Source organism: Hippocampus bargibanti, linkage group LG08 (genome assembly GCF_051943395.1).
Source record: "Hippocampus bargibanti isolate YZ-2025 linkage group LG08, ASM5194339v1, whole genome shotgun sequence".
Classification (NCBI taxonomy): Eukaryota; Metazoa; Chordata; class Actinopteri; order Syngnathiformes; family Syngnathidae; genus Hippocampus; species Hippocampus bargibanti.
Window position 1 is genome coordinate 1,743,465 of NC_142741.1, and position 16,443 is coordinate 1,759,907.

The 16,443-nt window shown below is 41.9% G+C and overlaps 2 protein-coding genes across 7 annotated transcripts; one reads left to right on the plus strand and one right to left on the minus strand.

Annotated features, from left to right (window-relative positions):
- Nucleotides 1-4,129: 4,129 nt before the first annotated feature.
- Nucleotides 4,130-12,728, plus strand: galnt5 (polypeptide N-acetylgalactosaminyltransferase 5). The gene is made up of 10 exons (XM_089002851.1): nt 4,130-5,251; nt 6,215-6,381; nt 6,480-6,599; nt 6,723-6,858; nt 7,867-7,986; nt 8,660-8,777; nt 9,803-10,132; nt 10,440-10,520; nt 11,429-11,584; nt 12,001-12,728. The coding sequence occupies exons 1-10, from the start codon at nt 4,422-4,424 to the stop codon at nt 12,142-12,144; spliced, it is 2,202 nt and encodes a 733-aa protein (XP_088858977.1). The 5' UTR covers nt 4,130-4,421; the 3' UTR covers nt 12,145-12,728.
- LOC148894253 (uncharacterized) lies at nt 10,072-16,319 on the minus strand. Of its 6 annotated transcripts, none has more exons than XM_089002855.1 (5): nt 14,867-16,319; nt 14,259-14,381; nt 13,502-13,696; nt 10,306-10,381; nt 10,072-10,167 (listed from the first exon to the last, which is right to left on the minus strand). In XM_089002855.1, exons 1-4 carry the CDS (start codon nt 15,120-15,122, stop codon nt 10,347-10,349), a joined length of 609 nt encoding a protein of 202 aa, XP_088858981.1. In that variant the 5' UTR covers nt 15,123-16,319; the 3' UTR covers nt 10,072-10,167; nt 10,306-10,346. The 6 variants fall into 6 exon arrangements, 5 of the variants coding, with proteins under 5 accessions (XP_088858981.1, XP_088858980.1, XP_088858978.1 ...); XR_016115806.1 differs by lacking the exons at nt 10,072-10,167; nt 10,306-10,381 and adding exons at nt 10,405-10,530; nt 10,628-10,759; XM_089002854.1 differs by lacking the exons at nt 10,072-10,167; nt 10,306-10,381 and adding an exon at nt 10,392-10,530.
- Between the last annotated feature and the right edge of the window lie 124 nt (nt 16,320-16,443).

Here is a 16,443-nt window from a genome sequence, read left to right on the forward strand (position 1 = left end):
AAGAGTTAACGTGGGGGCGTCCATGATGCTCATTTTACACGGGCTGGTGTCAAATTCCTTGTTTGCTTCAGTTTAGCCTCACCGGGAATGTCATTTTATAGGTTGGTGATAAGGAATGCTACGTTTTGGGGTGACTCGGAGTGGTTTAAAACTCAACGCGGAGCTCATTTCTAAAGCATTTTCAATCAGGATTTGATTCTGTAGCAGGCTTGGGTCGACAAAAATATCATATCTCCCGTATAATATTAAAAAAAAACTTGTTGACAAGCTGTTTGCTTCATCTAATGAGATTTCATGCCTGTTGATTATTGCGTTCCAAAGTAAAAGCTGGTGTCTTATTTTGAAATTTAAAAATAAATAGAGCTAAATACAATGGAATTATACAATGGCTTTTTAAATACTATTATTTAATTCAGATTAGGCAGATTTATACTATCCCTCAATACGATCTCACTAAATAAATAAAGGAATAAATAAATGAATAAACACATAAATAGCTAGCTAGCTAATTAGCTAGCGAGCTAAATAGACTACACAGACAGATAGCTAGTTAGATAGCTCGTAAGCTATCTATCTACCAATCTATCAACCTATCGACCAACCTATCTATCAAGCTATATACCGATCTATCAGCCGATCCAGCTACGTATCTAACTACCTATCTATCTATCTATCCATCAACCTATCAATCTACCTACCTACCTATATATCTATCTATTCATACCTTTGCTGCTGTGAAATGTAAACAAACCTCTGCACTGCGAGACGAATAAAGGTACATCCAATCCATCCGTCCATCTAGCTCGCTATCTATCTAGCTCGCTAGCTACGTATCTAGCTAGCTATGCATCTTTCTAGCTACGTATCGGTCTTGCTACGCGTCTTTCTAGCTACGCATCTATCTATCTAGCTACATATCTATCTAGCTACATATCTTTCTAGCTACGTATCTAGCTAGCTACGCATCTGTCTAGAGACGCATCTTTCTAGCTACGCATCTAGCTAGCTATGCATCTTTCTAGCTACATATCTTGCTAGCTACGCATCTATGTATCTATCTAGCTACGTATCTAGCTACGGATCTTTCTAGCTACGCATCTAGCTAGCTACGCATCTTTCTAGCTACGCATCTTTCTAGCTACGTATCTAGCTAGCTACGCATCTTTCTAGCTACACATCTATCTAGCTAAGCATCTTTCTAGCTACGGATCTTTCTAGCTACGCATCTTTCCAGCTACGCATCTATCTAGCTACCTATCAATCAATACGACGATCCCCGCGCATGAACTTTTTTTTTTTAAATTCCGTATATACTAATCCACCCATTGCCTTCCTTTGCCCCGATGCGCCAAAGCCTCCTTAACCTAACTACAAATTCAGCTAATGATGCCATCACGGGTGCGCATATCCGTTTAACGTTGTGAATACATGAATACATTGGCCCAGACCATGAAAGAGCCCCAAGACTTGGCCTGGGGCTCATCCCGAGGCAAATCATCTAGCTCACACACGCTAATGAAAGCGAGCGTAGCGCCAGCTAAGGGCAGCTACGGCGGGAGCCCATTCCGCCCTTCCCTCCCTCCTCATGGCGTCGTTAATAGTCTGCATGGAGCCAAAAGGGACTCCCTGGAGAGGCCTGCTGATGAAGAGGCAAACCTGTGGCCGTCTCCGCTAATCACCGGCTAATGGCTGCACTAACATGCCTCTTACAAATGGGATTGTACATGTGTGCCTGCATATGGATGATATGCGCTCTGCGTATGTGTGTATGTGTGTAAAGGGGCGCGGGGGGGCATAGGGATGCAATGAGTTATTTATTATTAGCTTGCATTCCACTGTGTAAAATACAGTTAGCTGTCAAACTGGCTATCTAGCTAGCTATTAGCTATCTATCTGGCTAGCTATGTATTTGCTATCTTTTAGCTGTCTGGCTGGCTATATATTTGCAATACTAATACTACTACTACTACTAATAATAATAATAATGATAGGCTCCAGCACCCCCACGACCCTAATGAGGAATAAGCGGAGGAAAATGGATTATAATAATAATAATAATAATAATAATAATAATAATAATAATAATAATAATAATAATAATAATCCATTTCATTTCTAAGCACCTTTCAAAACTCTCAAGGTCACTTTACAGTCACAAGATACGTTTTTCTGTGGTTGAGCAGTGGCAGCCACACGCGCCAGCGTTCACTCAACCCGGAAGTAACTGAAATAGATAGAATGCTATCTAATATATAGCTAATAGTTATCCAGCTAGATAGCTAGCCAGATAGATAGCTACTAGCTGCGAGTGAGGATGCAATTCGTGTTTTGCTCCTCGCTAACTGCCTTTTTGCAGTATTTGAAAAATGTCGTTGATCAAGAAAGTACTTTCGTCAGTTCCAACCCCTTTTTTTAAAAAAAACAACATCTTATGTGGTTATGCGCGTTGTTAAAGGAATGTAGTCGGCGGCTCATAATCACACACTAGGCCTGGGGTTGGGAATTCTGGTTCCACATCCTCCCCTGTTTGAGATCTCACCCAGTTTCAAGACACCTGATTCAGACCATAATAATAATAATAATAATAATAACAATAAATTTAATTTATAAGCACCTTTCAAAACTCTCAAGGTCACTTTACAGTCACAAGTTTTTCTGTGGATGAGCAGCGGCAGTCACACGCACCAGCGTTCAGTCAACCCGGAAAACCTCAAAAAGATAGAAAGCCACCCAGCCAATAGCTAGCTAATTGATAGCTATCTAGCTTTCCATCTATCTGAGCTATTCAGCTAGCTAATAGCTAGTAACTAGATAGCTAATCGCTTATAGCTAGCTAGCCAGCCAGATAGCTCATAGAGGGCAAATAGATAGCTAGCTAAGTAGCCAGCCAGGTAGCCAGCACTCCCCCCCCCACTGTGTGAAATACAAAACGATAAGATGTTAGCATGAGCTAAATTAGCTCTTCAAGAATATCTGGAAAGGCTTGAAATTATCATGACGGGTTCATTATTATAAATTGATATTATATGATATCGTGGATATTATTTTAAAATAATTAACATGTTTGAATGGATTGACAGGCAGTTTCATGCATAACATTTTTTGAGGGCTAGGTGCGTTAGCATTCATGTCCGCCCAATTGTGTTTAACGCACACACACACACACACACAAAATAAAAATTATGGCGCCACCAGAAAGGTAATTAGCGTCGCCCAACGAGTGAAGCCGCATTTTAAAGCTTTAATTGTGAAAGGAATTCCCGACAGGTTTGACCAGAAACTTTGGTGAATCGCATGCATCGTACGTATCTTTGATCAGTACTGTTCCATGTGATGCTTGTTAATAATAATATTAATAATAATACACTTCATTTATAAGCGCCTTTCAAAACTCCCAAGAACACTTTACAGTCACATATTTTTTTTTTGCATGTGAGCAGCGGCAGCCACACGCGCTATCATTCACTCAACCCGGAAGTACATAAATAACAAATAATATGATACCACAAACACACAGAGAGCCATTCATTCTTCAGCACTTTCTGTACCCTCGTTGTGACATGGAGCAGCTCTAGGTGAAAGAGGAGAGGATCAAAGCGTCCTTTTCAGTAGTGGATCAGGGACGTCATGGTGGAATGTGCACGTCTACTACAAGTCGCTGCTCACCAGCACACAAAAAAAAAATCCAGTGACTATAAAGTGTCCTTGAGTTTTGAAAGGCGCTTAGAAATTAAATGTATTATTATTATCATCATTATCATTATTACTATTATTACTATTATTATGATTACGATTATTTCAATTACTATGATTATTATGATTATGATTATTATTATTATTATATCTTAGTTTGCTGACGAAGTTTCTTGGATAAGAAGCGAAACGTCCGACACCTTCAAAGAAGTACAGAAGACGGCTGAAGAAACCTTTTCATCGATGGACCACTCCTGTACGACTGAGAGCTTACACAGACGTATTATTATCATTATTATTATATTATTAGACACGCTGCTTAAAATCATTCGTATGCCAAGTTCCTGTTGCGTGTGTGGTTATTTCGATTTTATTTTGAAATTCACCACTCGAGTTTCCTGTTATGCTTCACGCTAACTTGACGTCAACTTGAGGGGGGAGTTTTATCAAATCAGAGTTAACGCTTGCTGTATTCGGACATAAAGTTAACTCACCGCTTGTATGCATGACAACTTGAAGAACTTGAGTGAGTTCGGTGTGGGGGGCGGGAGAAAAAAAAAACATTTTGGACCGTAACTTATTGTTTGGTACGCTGTGATGTTGTCAAAGTTATCACCGTGACGGTTTTCTCCGAACAACGCGGTCATTGCGTCCCCACGTACGCCACGCAGGCAGCTAACTTACACCTCCGTAGGAACGAAACTACAACGTGGAACGTTCGAATTAAGATGATACCGTGTTGGAGGTACCTCCGGAGCAGCAGGGGGTTCTTGGGCTTCGTTTTCGCAGCTTCCGTCATTTGGCTCCTGCTGGACATGGCTGTCCTCCGGCTGTCCGTCCGCGACGTCAACAGTCGTCTCCTGAAGGAACGAGTGATCCGGCAGCAGGGCCTGGTCGCGGAGAACTTGTTGGAGGACTCGGATGGTGTCGACGTCCAACCCGTCGGACTTTACAGACGGCGTAGAAAGGATAAAGCACCTGGTAAGGACAACCAGAACCGTCAAGATAATCCTAGTCAGGTGGAACTGGAATCTGTTGCTAAAGAACCTGTGGATTTGTCTTTGACGGACGCGCCGGTATTACAAGATAAGATAGTAAAGAATGACTCTATCGTACTGAACCGTCGCTCCGTCATGGAACCCGTGAAGATCCCTCCAAATTCAAACGATCAAGCGTTGGATCACCCAGAGTCGGTGAAGGAACAAGCGCCCGTTCAAAAACTCCCCAAACAAATTGAAGAATCTCCCAATCGAGAAGAACCTCACAACACGTCTTTGGTGATTGGCGACTTAGTTGTGGATCAGGTCCAAAATAACTCCATCCTGGTCCAAGTGGAAGAAACCCTTCCTGTGAAGGCAAGTGTCCACCAGGTGCTATCCCTGGACATGACCGCCGCCCCCAGAGATCCAAACGCCGTGGGTCAGTTCGGCCAAGCGGCGACTGTCTCAAGCCAAGACTCCATGATGAAGAATAAGAGATGGAACGAGGGCTATTTTAACGTCTTCCTGAGTGAGAAGATCCCCATGGATCGCGCCATTCCTGACACCAGGCCGGAGATGTAAGTCACAAATCCACCCCTCCAACAAAAAAGATACACAAATAATAATAATAATAATCCATTTTCATTTCTAAGCGCCTTTCAAAACTCTCAAGGTCACTTTACAGTCACAGGATGAGTTTTTCTGTGGGTGAACAGCGGCAGCCACATGCGCCAGCGTTCACTCAACCCGAAAGTAACTCAAACACAGAGAAAGCTAGCTAATAGATAGCTATTTTAGGTAGCGATTAGTTAGGTAGCTAATCGCTAGATAGTTAGGTAGCTAATCGCTAGTTAGGTAGCTAATCGCGAGGTAGTTAGGTAGCTAATCGCGAGGTAGGTAGGTGGCTAATCGCTAGGTAGGTAGGTGGCTAATCGCTAGGTAGTTAGTTAGCGAATCGCTAGGTAGTTAGGAGCTAATTGCTAGGTAGGTAGCTAATCGTTATGTAGGTAGGTAGCTAATTGCTAGGTAACTAATCACTAGGTAGTTAGGTAGTAAATCCGTAGGTAGCTAGGTAGTGAATCGCTAGGTAGGTAGCTAATCGCTAGGTAGTTAGGTAGCGAATTGGTAGGTAGCTAGGTAGTGAATCGCTAGGTAGGTAGCTAATCGCTAGGTAGTTAGGTAGCGAATCGGTAGGTAGCTAGGTAGCTAATTGCTAGGTAACTAATCACTAGGTAGTTAGGTAGTGAATCGGTAGGTAGCTAGGTAGTGAATCGCTAGGTAGGTAGCTAATCGCTAGGTAGTTAGGTAGCGAATCGGTAGGTAGCTAGGTAGCTAATCGCTAGGTAGCGAAACGTTAGGTAGCTAATCGCTAGGTAGGTAGGTAGCTAATTGCTAGATGGTTAGGTAGCTAATCGCTAGGTAGTTAGGTAGCTAATCGCTTGGTAGTTAGGTAGCTAATCGCTAAATAGGTAGATTGGTAGGTAGCTAGGTAGGTAGGTAGCGAGCTAAAATCAACTCATCCGTCACATTTCTGCCAACAGCTGTGCCCGCAACATGATCCACGACGACCTGCCGTCCACCAGCGTAATCATTTGCTTCGTGGACGAAGTTTGGTCCACTTTGCTGCGCTCGGTTCACAGCGTCCTCAATCGCTCGCCGCCGCACCTCCTCAAGGAGATCCTCCTGGTGGATGACCACAGTACAAAAAGTCCGAGCCGCCATTTTACCTTCACCTGGACAATTTGGATTCGTTTTTTTTTAGGGGAGTTTTTCACTCTTTGGGGTATTGTCGTCTTTGGTTTTCAGAATACCTGAAGGATAATCTTGACAACTACATGATGAACTTCAGCAAGGTGCGAGTTCTTCACCTGAAGGAGCGTCATGGCCTTATCAGGGCTCGGATGGCTGGAGCGGCTCGTGCTACCGGTAGGTTACGTTTGGCACCTGTTCCACTTCCTGTTTGGACCAACAAAATAAAATTGCAACTTCGCCCTCCGTGTCATGACGCGTTTGTTTTTCAGCCTAACAGGATGTTTGCTCTACTCTCAGGTGAGGTCCTCACCTTCCTCGACTCGCACGTGGAATGCAACGTGGGCTGGCTGGAGCCTCTGCTGGATCGCATCTACCTTGACCGCAGCAAAGTCGCCTGTCCGGTCATCGACGTTATTAGCGACCAGGACCTGAGGTGACACCTTCGATCCATTTTTGTGAACAAGTTAATTTCAGACGCATTGCGGCCATTTAATACAGATGTTATTTTAAGACGCCATTAAAGGACAACCGACACCATTTTTTGGTTTCTGAACTGACATCAGAAGACCGTTTTATAGCATCTAAAATACTCAAAACACGCAGGCTGATATTTTTAGTCAAATGCAAAACACCAAGACAAATGACTTAGTGTCTCAAAACTACTTAAAATTACCTCGGAAATGACGAGTTTCAGAAGGTCCCGCCCCCTTGTTCGTGACGTCACGCCAGGACGTCTTGCCTAGAATCAAAACAATGGCTTTAAATTCGGAGAAGATGCTTCTTTCTTGTTACTCATCCAGTTATGAATATGATTCAAATAGTTCTGAAGAGGAAAGCATAAATGTTTGCAATCGATTAAAGGAGTCCTCCCATAACAATTTGAGCCGTCAATGACAGCAATGTAGCACCCAGAAAATGCACAAGATGGCGCCCAAGCTCCGTTAGAAATGGGCTGATTTGTCTGCTGGGAATTTTGTCAACTAGTATCAAATAGTAGTCTAGCTGCAACACAATTCACCACCAATTTTTTCCTTCTAATTTCACCATCATCACAGATCAACACGAAATTTTCAGACCAAACCAAGTACCCAAAATGCATAGTGTGTCATTTTCTAGGTCAGAGGCGTTCCTTCAGTGACGTAACGTAACGTGAGGACTTGTCACAAACTCAAACACAAGACTTCCGGAATATTCAGTGTGAGTCTTAAAAGGTAAAATATAGCTATATGCGGTGGAATCTTTGTAAAATACGCTCAGTAGAAGTCATTTGAAGTGATTTTACAAATTATGGACACAACTTGTCCAGAGCGTCGGTTGTCGTTTAAGCAGGTTGAGCAGGTCACCCTCATCATACATCAATAATAATCTACTCAACCTGGATGAGCAAGCGTTTAGCAATGCATTGGACTTCAAACTTCTCCATTTTACTTTTCCCCTTCAGCTACAAGATGGTTGACAACTTCCAGCGAGGCGTTTTCACTTGGCCTCTCCTTTTTAACTGGAAACCCCTTTCAGACGAATACGTCAAGAAGAACAATATGACGGCGGCCGATCCCATCAGGTCACCCAAAACACTCCCACCCGCCATTTTTTTGTTTTTCATGACTATCGCTAATTTACAGGTAACATCCGACTTACGACAGAGTTCCGTTCCGACCAAACGGTCGTAAGTCAAAATGGTCGTAAGTCGAAATCCATTCAAAATGTTGAATATAGACTCGGAGGCTAAATGACTCGCAAACTCCCCCCTCTGGTGCCATCACATGGTCGATTGCTGTGCGAAAGTGAGATTCTGGCTGGCTAGCCAAAATTATCGTACGCGTTTGCCGGCCTGCTAGCGCGTTGCGGTGCCAGGGATAGAATAAAAATGTTAAAAACAGGGTCTGGATTACTAGTCGTAAGTACGAGTGGTCGTAAGTCGAGCTGGTCATAAGTCGGCTGTCAATTGCTGTGCGAAAGTAAGATGCTGCCTGGCTGGCCAAAATTATCGTACGCGTTGCGGTGCCCGGTACAGAATTGAAATTGAAAAAATAGGATCTGGAGTTAGTGGTCGTAAGTACGGGTGGTCGTAAGTTGGATGTCAATTGCTGTGCGAAAGTAACTGCGAGCGCGTTGCGGTGCCAGGGATAGAATTAAAATTCAAATAATAGGGTCTGGTGTTAGTGGTCGTAAGTCGGGTGGTCGTAAGTCGGATGTTACCTGTATTTATTTCATTTTTTTTGCATTCCTCGCAGATGCCCCGTCATGGCCGGAGGGCTTTTTTCCATCGATAAAAAATACTTCTACCAACTTGGCGCCTATGATCCCGGCTTGGAGGTTTGGGGTGGGGAGAACATGGAGATTTCTTTTAAGGTAGCCCTCAAAATTCTTACAAATCACCCAGTTTGCCTTTTGAACAAGGCAAAAAATGTCTGATTCGAGTTTTGATCATTTATTATTGGATTGGATGCACATTTATTCATATCGCAATGGAGAATTTTAGTACGAGCTAGCTATCTGGATAGCTATCTATTCACTATCTAACTGGCTGGCTATCTAGCTAGATATCTGTTGGCTATGGATTGGCTAGCTAGCTAGCTTTCTATCTATTTGAGTTATTTCCGGGTTGAGTGAACGCTGGCGCATGTGGCTGCCGCTGCTCACCAGCACAAAAACCTATCCTGTAAATTGACCTAGAGTTTTGAAAGGCGCTTATAAATGAAATGTATTATGCATTTTTTAAATATAAATACATAAATTAATACATAAATAAATAAATTATATATAAATCATTTTTGGGGAAATAAATATTCATGTTTATACATAATTTTGGGAGAAATAAATATTCATGTTTATATATATATAAATATATTATATATATATTGTAATACGCTAAATCGAATTTATTATTATTCATGTTATATATACTAAATACTAAATTATTAAGTACTAATTATATATAGAATTAGTATTTATTGTATTTTTTATGCACATTAATTTTAAAAATAGATGTTTTAACTATACATATATATATATTAAATACTAATAAATACAAAAGACTAATGATTAGTATTTATTCTAATTATTATATTCTATTTTTTATGATTTATTAAATAAATAAATGCAAATAAACCAAGTTATCTTTTCCTCTCAAAATCCTGAGTCTAATGGTATAACTTATTTTTTTTAATTTTTCATTATTATTATAAGCTATCCAGAACTAAAATAGCATTTAATATATCCAAAGCAAAATGTTCAAGGAACCTGCAATGATTTAGAATTCCGATCCAGTCACATGATCAAAAAAATCCATACGCCTATGACGTGATTTTGAACGGATCCGATCTGGGTTTTGCAAAAGATAGCTTTGATGCAAACAGAACCACTTCCTAAAACAGATCTGGATGTGCGGTGGTCAAATCGAGATCATCCCCTGTTCCCGAGTGGGCCACATATTCCGAGCACAGAACCCGTACCAGTTCCCGAGGGATCGGCGCAGGACGGTGGAGCGCAACTTGGCCCGAGTGGCCGAAGTATGGCTGGATGACTACAAGGAGCTTTTCTACGGCCACGGTTATCTTAACTTGCTGGATAAAAAATTCATTGACATCGGCGACCTCAGCGAACAGATCAAATTGAGGCAAAAGCTCAAATGCAAGAATTTCAAGTGGTACCTGGAGAACGTCTATCCGGAGTTGAAGGCTCCCTTAGCCAAAGCCGAGGGTCTGGTATGTTGAGCCACTCGCGAGCTATATGGTGGAACCTCGATTTAACACACACAATTGGGGAAAGCGATTGACCGAAAAATACGGGCCAAAAAATGCTTTACATTTTTGTTTCCTTGCCTAAAACAATCCCCATTGCACTTCAAAATTAGTGTCGACACAATATACACACTTACCAATGCCGTGGACAACATTCCACGCAAAGTGACCTTTGACCCTATGTTGTCCCCGTTGACTCTTGGTTCCACTGGACTAAAGTGAAACAAAATCAAAGTGAAGCATTGAAAAGGTTCTCCCCGTTTTGACGCAGGTCCTCAATCGAGGCTTGAGAAGTTGCCTTTCTGTGCATCGGGGTGTTCTCTTCTACGAGACGTGTGATCTCAGCAAGGAGGTAAGATGAACTGGAAACAAACAAAAAAAAATGCACTCGGAACATAACCGTCAGTACAGTGTTACCTGGGTTTACGAACCCCTCGGCTTACCAACTTCTCATTTTACCTTGGCATACAAACTATTTTTCGAGATACACGCGGAGCTGCCACAATGAGTGATGTGTCGTTCACGAACGAGCCCGTTCTCCGAACGAAATGGCAGCCGGGTTGTTTTGGTCCTCTATTCCCCGCCCCCAGTCTTCGGTTAAAGCTACGTGATTGGTCACGAACGCAGCAGTGGGGGTGGGTTACAGACAGACAGAGAGTGAAGCCATTCTCAATAAAAAGAAAACAATTCAGATAGAAAGCTAGCCAGCTAGCTAACAGATAGCTAATAGATAGCCAGATGGGCAGTTAGCTAACTAGCTAGATAGATATCAAATGGATAGCCAGCTAGGTAGCTAGCTAATAGATAGAAAATAGATAGCCAGCGACATAGCTAGCTAGACAGACAGATAGCCAGGTAGACAGTTAGCTAACCATATAGCTAATAAATAGCCAGCTACATAGCTAGCTAGCTATACAGATAGCAAATAGATAGCCAGCGAGACAGTTAGCTAACTAGCTAGATAGCCATATAGCTAATAAATAGCCAGCTACATAGCTACCTGTTCTAATAGATAGCAAATGGATAGCAAATAAGATAGCCAGCTAGGTAGCTAGCTAATAGATAGCAAATAGATAGAACTCCAGCCAAGGGGCGCAGTCCGATTGGCCTTTCTTGGTCCCGGAAAGACACCAAAGTCCTTATCTGGGTTTTGGGTTTTACGTTGGAGGCGTCACCCGCGCCAAACAAGCCGAATCGGCGTCGTTTTGGTGAAGTTTGAGTTGTTGTTTTTTTTGCTTTCCATTTGTTTTTTTTTTCCAGAGTCAGCATTTCAACTACACGTGGCTGAGGCAGGTGCGCCATAAGGACCTTTGCATCGATCACGATCCACAACAACAAAACCGTTTGATTTTACAAACATGTCGCGGCGAACGCACCGTGCTACGCTTGCAGCACAAATTCCCAAAGTCCAAACTGGTAAGTCACGCTTAGCATGTTGCTCACATCAATCAGATGTGACGCTATTACTTTTGATGTTGTTGTTAGCGTCGACACGAATTTCCAGACCAACAGGATGTATTACCTCCACTAGCTAGCTAGCGTGTATCAGCTCCATTTGGAACCTCCAATTTGTACAACTAAAGCTAGCTGGCTAACGTGTATCACCTCCATTTGGAACCTCCATTTTGTACAACTAATGCTAGCTGGCTAGCGTGTATCATCTCCATTTTTGTACAATTAAAGCTAGTTAGCTATTGTGTGTCATGTCCATTTGGAAACTCCATTTTATACAACTAAAGCTAGCTAGTGTGTATCACCTCCATTTGGAACCTCCATTTTGTACAACTAAAGCTAACAAGCTAGCGTGTATCACGTCCATTTTTTTTGTTCAGCCTCAGCATTTGTTGACTGACGATCCCGGTCATCAACAATGTGTGGAAGTGGTCCAATCCTCAAAAGCCATCAGACTTCACCTCAACACCTGTGACGCCGACAACCTTTTCCAGCAATGGGAGTTCACAAATTACTACACGTGAAGGACAAACCACTTTCCGGGATATGTCGACTAACGCGTGATGTATTTCCGTTTTAAGGTTCGCAACCGAATGGACGTAAAAAAAAAAAAAAAAAAAAAAAAAAAAAATCGGGAATAAACGCTAAGTTGAGTCATTTTGGGTAACGCAGGGACAGTGGAAATGTGCAATGATTTAATGCCTTTTTTCCTTATGACTCTTGAAACTGAGATTTTTTTACATTTCCCACAAAAAAACACCCAATATGGAGCCAATTGTAAAGAAAATAAGACAAACTGGACCTGGTTTGCATCCTGTGAATGTCTCTGTCGTACTAAGAGACGATCGAATATAATTTGTCTAAAACGGGTAAGTAAGAGCCGAGCTGTTATTATTTTTATTTTTTTATGGTGTGCTTTACTTGCGGTCTTCTGTGTTTTTTTGGGGGGTTGTACAGTTGCGCTTTGAACGCTAGAGGGAGCTGTTGGCCAAAAAATGGTCAGAAAGCGTCTCACAAAGGACTATTTTGTACTTGGGGTTGGGGAGCGGAGGTGTGTTGTTTTGAAAATAAAAAAGTACAAATAAAATGAGAAGAAATCTGGATTAAATAGCAGTTATGTGTTTATTTCACATTGGCATGTTTGTATTGGAAACACTAAGTGTGACCGACCGTCTTGTGTTTGGATGTCGCAATGACGACGAACAACCTTCACAATCAAAACAAAAAAAGGGAAAAAGTGTAGAGAAATGGGCGAAATAGAATTAAGCGTTTTTTTAATTAAAGTTTTGAACCCACAATGGCTGAAGGCAGAGAAAAAAATGGATTTAGTTGAAGATTTACCATTAAAGCCTTTTTCAAGAATAGATAGACATCATGAAAATAAGTTGGACAGCACCGAAGCTAGCAAAAAATTGCAAATAATATTGCGATTTTATGAAGTTATGAATGCACACGTTCATAGTAAAAATGTAAACAGTGGAATGAACGGGGAGTAAAATGAGCTATTTTCATAAAACAGCAAAAACCCTCCACTAAATCGCCATGGTGGGGTGAGGTTCAATTTGGATCGTTCCTACAATCGACTTCTTGGGCAACATAGGCTTCGTTATGCTGATGAGGTGATACCAGATCAAACTGGGGTAATCAGGCCAGTCGTAGACCCCATACTCAGGCAGGACAATAGGACTCGCAGGTGTGGAGTGATTCAGACCTAGCACTACTGAAGGCCTAGAAGTGACATACACTGGTTTAGTGTAATGCCTTATGAAATTATCTGTATGGGATCATAATTTTGATGTGAAAATTGGTCGCCTTTAGCATCAAACTGCTACAAATTCATCATAACGTACTCAAATTCCTCGATTTTCTTGCGAGTGTTACCTCGCTGGATCTTGCGGTAGGAGACGGAACTGTATTTGGAGCCGGCCAGATGGTTGAAGGATTCCTGGTTGTCTAAAGACTTCTTGGGGTGAGGTAGAGTAGCGTAGGCGGGGAACAGGTCTCCAGAAGAGACGTCGGGGGCCTTCTCCAACTTGCTTGGTTTCTTTGAGAACATCTGCTCAGGTGGTTGCTCCTCTGATGTGGAAACAAAGAGAAAGTAGCACGATTAGAGTTCGAGGAGATCAGGTGTGCCTTTACTAGTCATGCTTTTTTTGTTCCTCAAGGTGTCTGACCTGGTTTCGAAGTCATTGCATCAGTTATTTGCAGTTATTGAGGGTTGGAGGATCTTCTCTTAGATCCCCTTCCATTATACAAAGGTGTTCCTCAGGGATCCGTATTAGGCCTACTGGAGATTCATATGAACTCATTCACTGCTATTGCCGAATTTATTCGAGAATTGAAAAGCATGACGTGGAGCGCCATTCCTGAATTTGTTCGGGTTTTGGTTTTTCTTGTGGGGTAGGTTGCCAATAAAGCGCTGGTCAGACCTCTGTCAGTGTTTTTTTCCCTGCCACGCATTTGCCTTTTGTGAATTTTAGCGCTTTGTTACATCTTCAACTATTGTTAAAGCGCTATATAAATCACTATGTATTTTGTACATCTGCTCCCATTTCAAGCTCATATAACTCCAGACCCATATAGCTTAGGAAATAACTCTAAGTGCCAGAAAATTCAGGAGAGTCAATCACATGGGTACCTTGAGTCTCAGGATGTGTCCCCGGTGTTTCTTCAGCCCGGATTTCGTCCCGTGCCTCTCGGATTTGGGCCAGGGGGGCTTCACAACTACTCCCTGAAGGTTGCTTGTCCACTCTGGCCGGTTCTAGGGTTGCAAAAGTCGGAATTTTGATGATCTTTTTTACATTAAAAAATGCAAAAAAGCAGGCTAAACATTCTAGTAATTTGCTGGAAATTTATAGAAATTTGGGTGAAATTCAGACATTTTCTGGAGACCAATTGAAAATTTGTTGCAAACCTTCATTGAAACTCTCGCCTTGAAATTTTACTGATGTATTTTAATGTTTAATTTAAATAATGTAAATTTACCGAACATAGTGAAAATTTATCGGAAGTCTGATGCAATTTCTGATGACATTTCTGTAAATTTCAAAATTTCTGGAAATGCACTACACATATTGATTTTTTTTTTTTTTTTTTTTTTTGGGGGGGGGGGGGGGTCTCCCATAAATATTCTCAAAATTTACCCAAAATTTTCTGGAAAGTTACCAAAAATGTACCCAAAAATTTCCAGCCCTTTTCACAAGGCTATGCAATTTGTTGTTAAACAAAAACCTCATCTGCACCTGCCTTCATCCGGAGATCTGTTAGGCCTTGGGAGCTCCTCAACTTGGTCTTCGTCACTGTAGAACACAGAGTCTTCTCCTTCCTCCACCGCCCAAACGTCTCCGTCATCTGCTTCGGAGTTGCGAAGCTTCATCTCGGGAGCAAATCCGCAAATGATCTCTAGAACCTGCGATGCCATGACAGCCTCTTCTACCTCTACCTCCTCCTCACCGACAGGATCTGCAGACTTTAGAAAAACTGGGTTCTCCTGCATCTCCATCTTTGAAAAACAGTTTGGCTGTTTTTAAACTTGACTCTGAAATGTAAGACTGAAGCAAAACATTGCGTTTAAGTCCGGTCGCAGTGACCAACAGGTGGTTCAAGGTCTCGGTTAGTCTGCGAATGGTTCAGAGTCCGTTCAGAGTCCGTTTAGAGTGCGTTTAGAGTCTGTTCAGAGTCTGTTCAGAGTCCGTTCAGAGTGCGTTCAGAGTCCTTTCAGCAGAGTCTGTTCAACAGTCCATTCAGAGTCCGTTCAGAGTCCGTTCAGAGTCCGTCCGTCCATGTAGTGCTGGAAGTTGGTGGTGTAAGGTCAAGCTTGGCAGTCCTCTCGCCGATGTAATCGTTTGTGATCACCAGCGAACAGAAGTTGTTTTGTTGTGGGCTTCAACAAAGCCTCTTTGTGACTCGAACGTCATAAACATACAGCAACTGTAGCCAATGTCTAATCTTTCTTGGGTGACCAATCTTTTTTCTGGACTGTTTCCAGGCGGGATTAACATTCTAGTACGATATACTGCTTATCTGTTCATTAGCTAACCTGGGGAACAATTTTGAAAAATTTTTGACGTAAAATTTACGGGCAGTGAAAGCACGGACCTTATTTGGGGTCTTTGGAAATGAAAACAGAAGTAGTCACAGGTCCCTTCGCCACATCATGTAATGTCGAGAACGCTTCTAGTTCTAAATACGACTACGGTTGCTCGGTTTTTGGTTTCTGACTAGTCTTTTATTCAAGCTAGTAGCATGCTATGGAATTTGACATCCGACATCATTTGCGAACAGCCGCTACAAATCAGCGAATATGGTGGATGAGGGTGTTGCCATTTTGTAACCTATTTTGAAACACTGAATGGAAAAGTCCAATGGGTGAGTTTGGGCATATCGGCGGGAATACGCTTTCTGTTTATGTTGTGCTGTGGATCATTTTCAGTACACGGAAAACTTGTAGAATTTGTTCGGGTTTTGTTTTTTTCATGCTTTGGTGCCGATAAAGCGCTGGCAATGGCCGCCAGTAATGTTTTTTTTCCCTTTTCCACAAGGGGGCAGCATTTCCCTTTTTCATGTTAGCGCTTTTTTCCAGCTTCAGCTGTTGTTAAATTGCTATATAAACCAATATGTATTTATTACATTGTATTTTGTATAGGTGCCCCCATTTCAAGGTCAGATAACACCACACCCATATAGCTTAGGAATTGTAAGGTTTGAACACTGTATTGAAATATAGTCCTAAAACTCAATATTCTGTAGGTCCTACAATTTGTTAAAACGCGATATATATTTTTTTACGTATTTATTGTTTCTTTTAATGTTTCTTGTTTCTT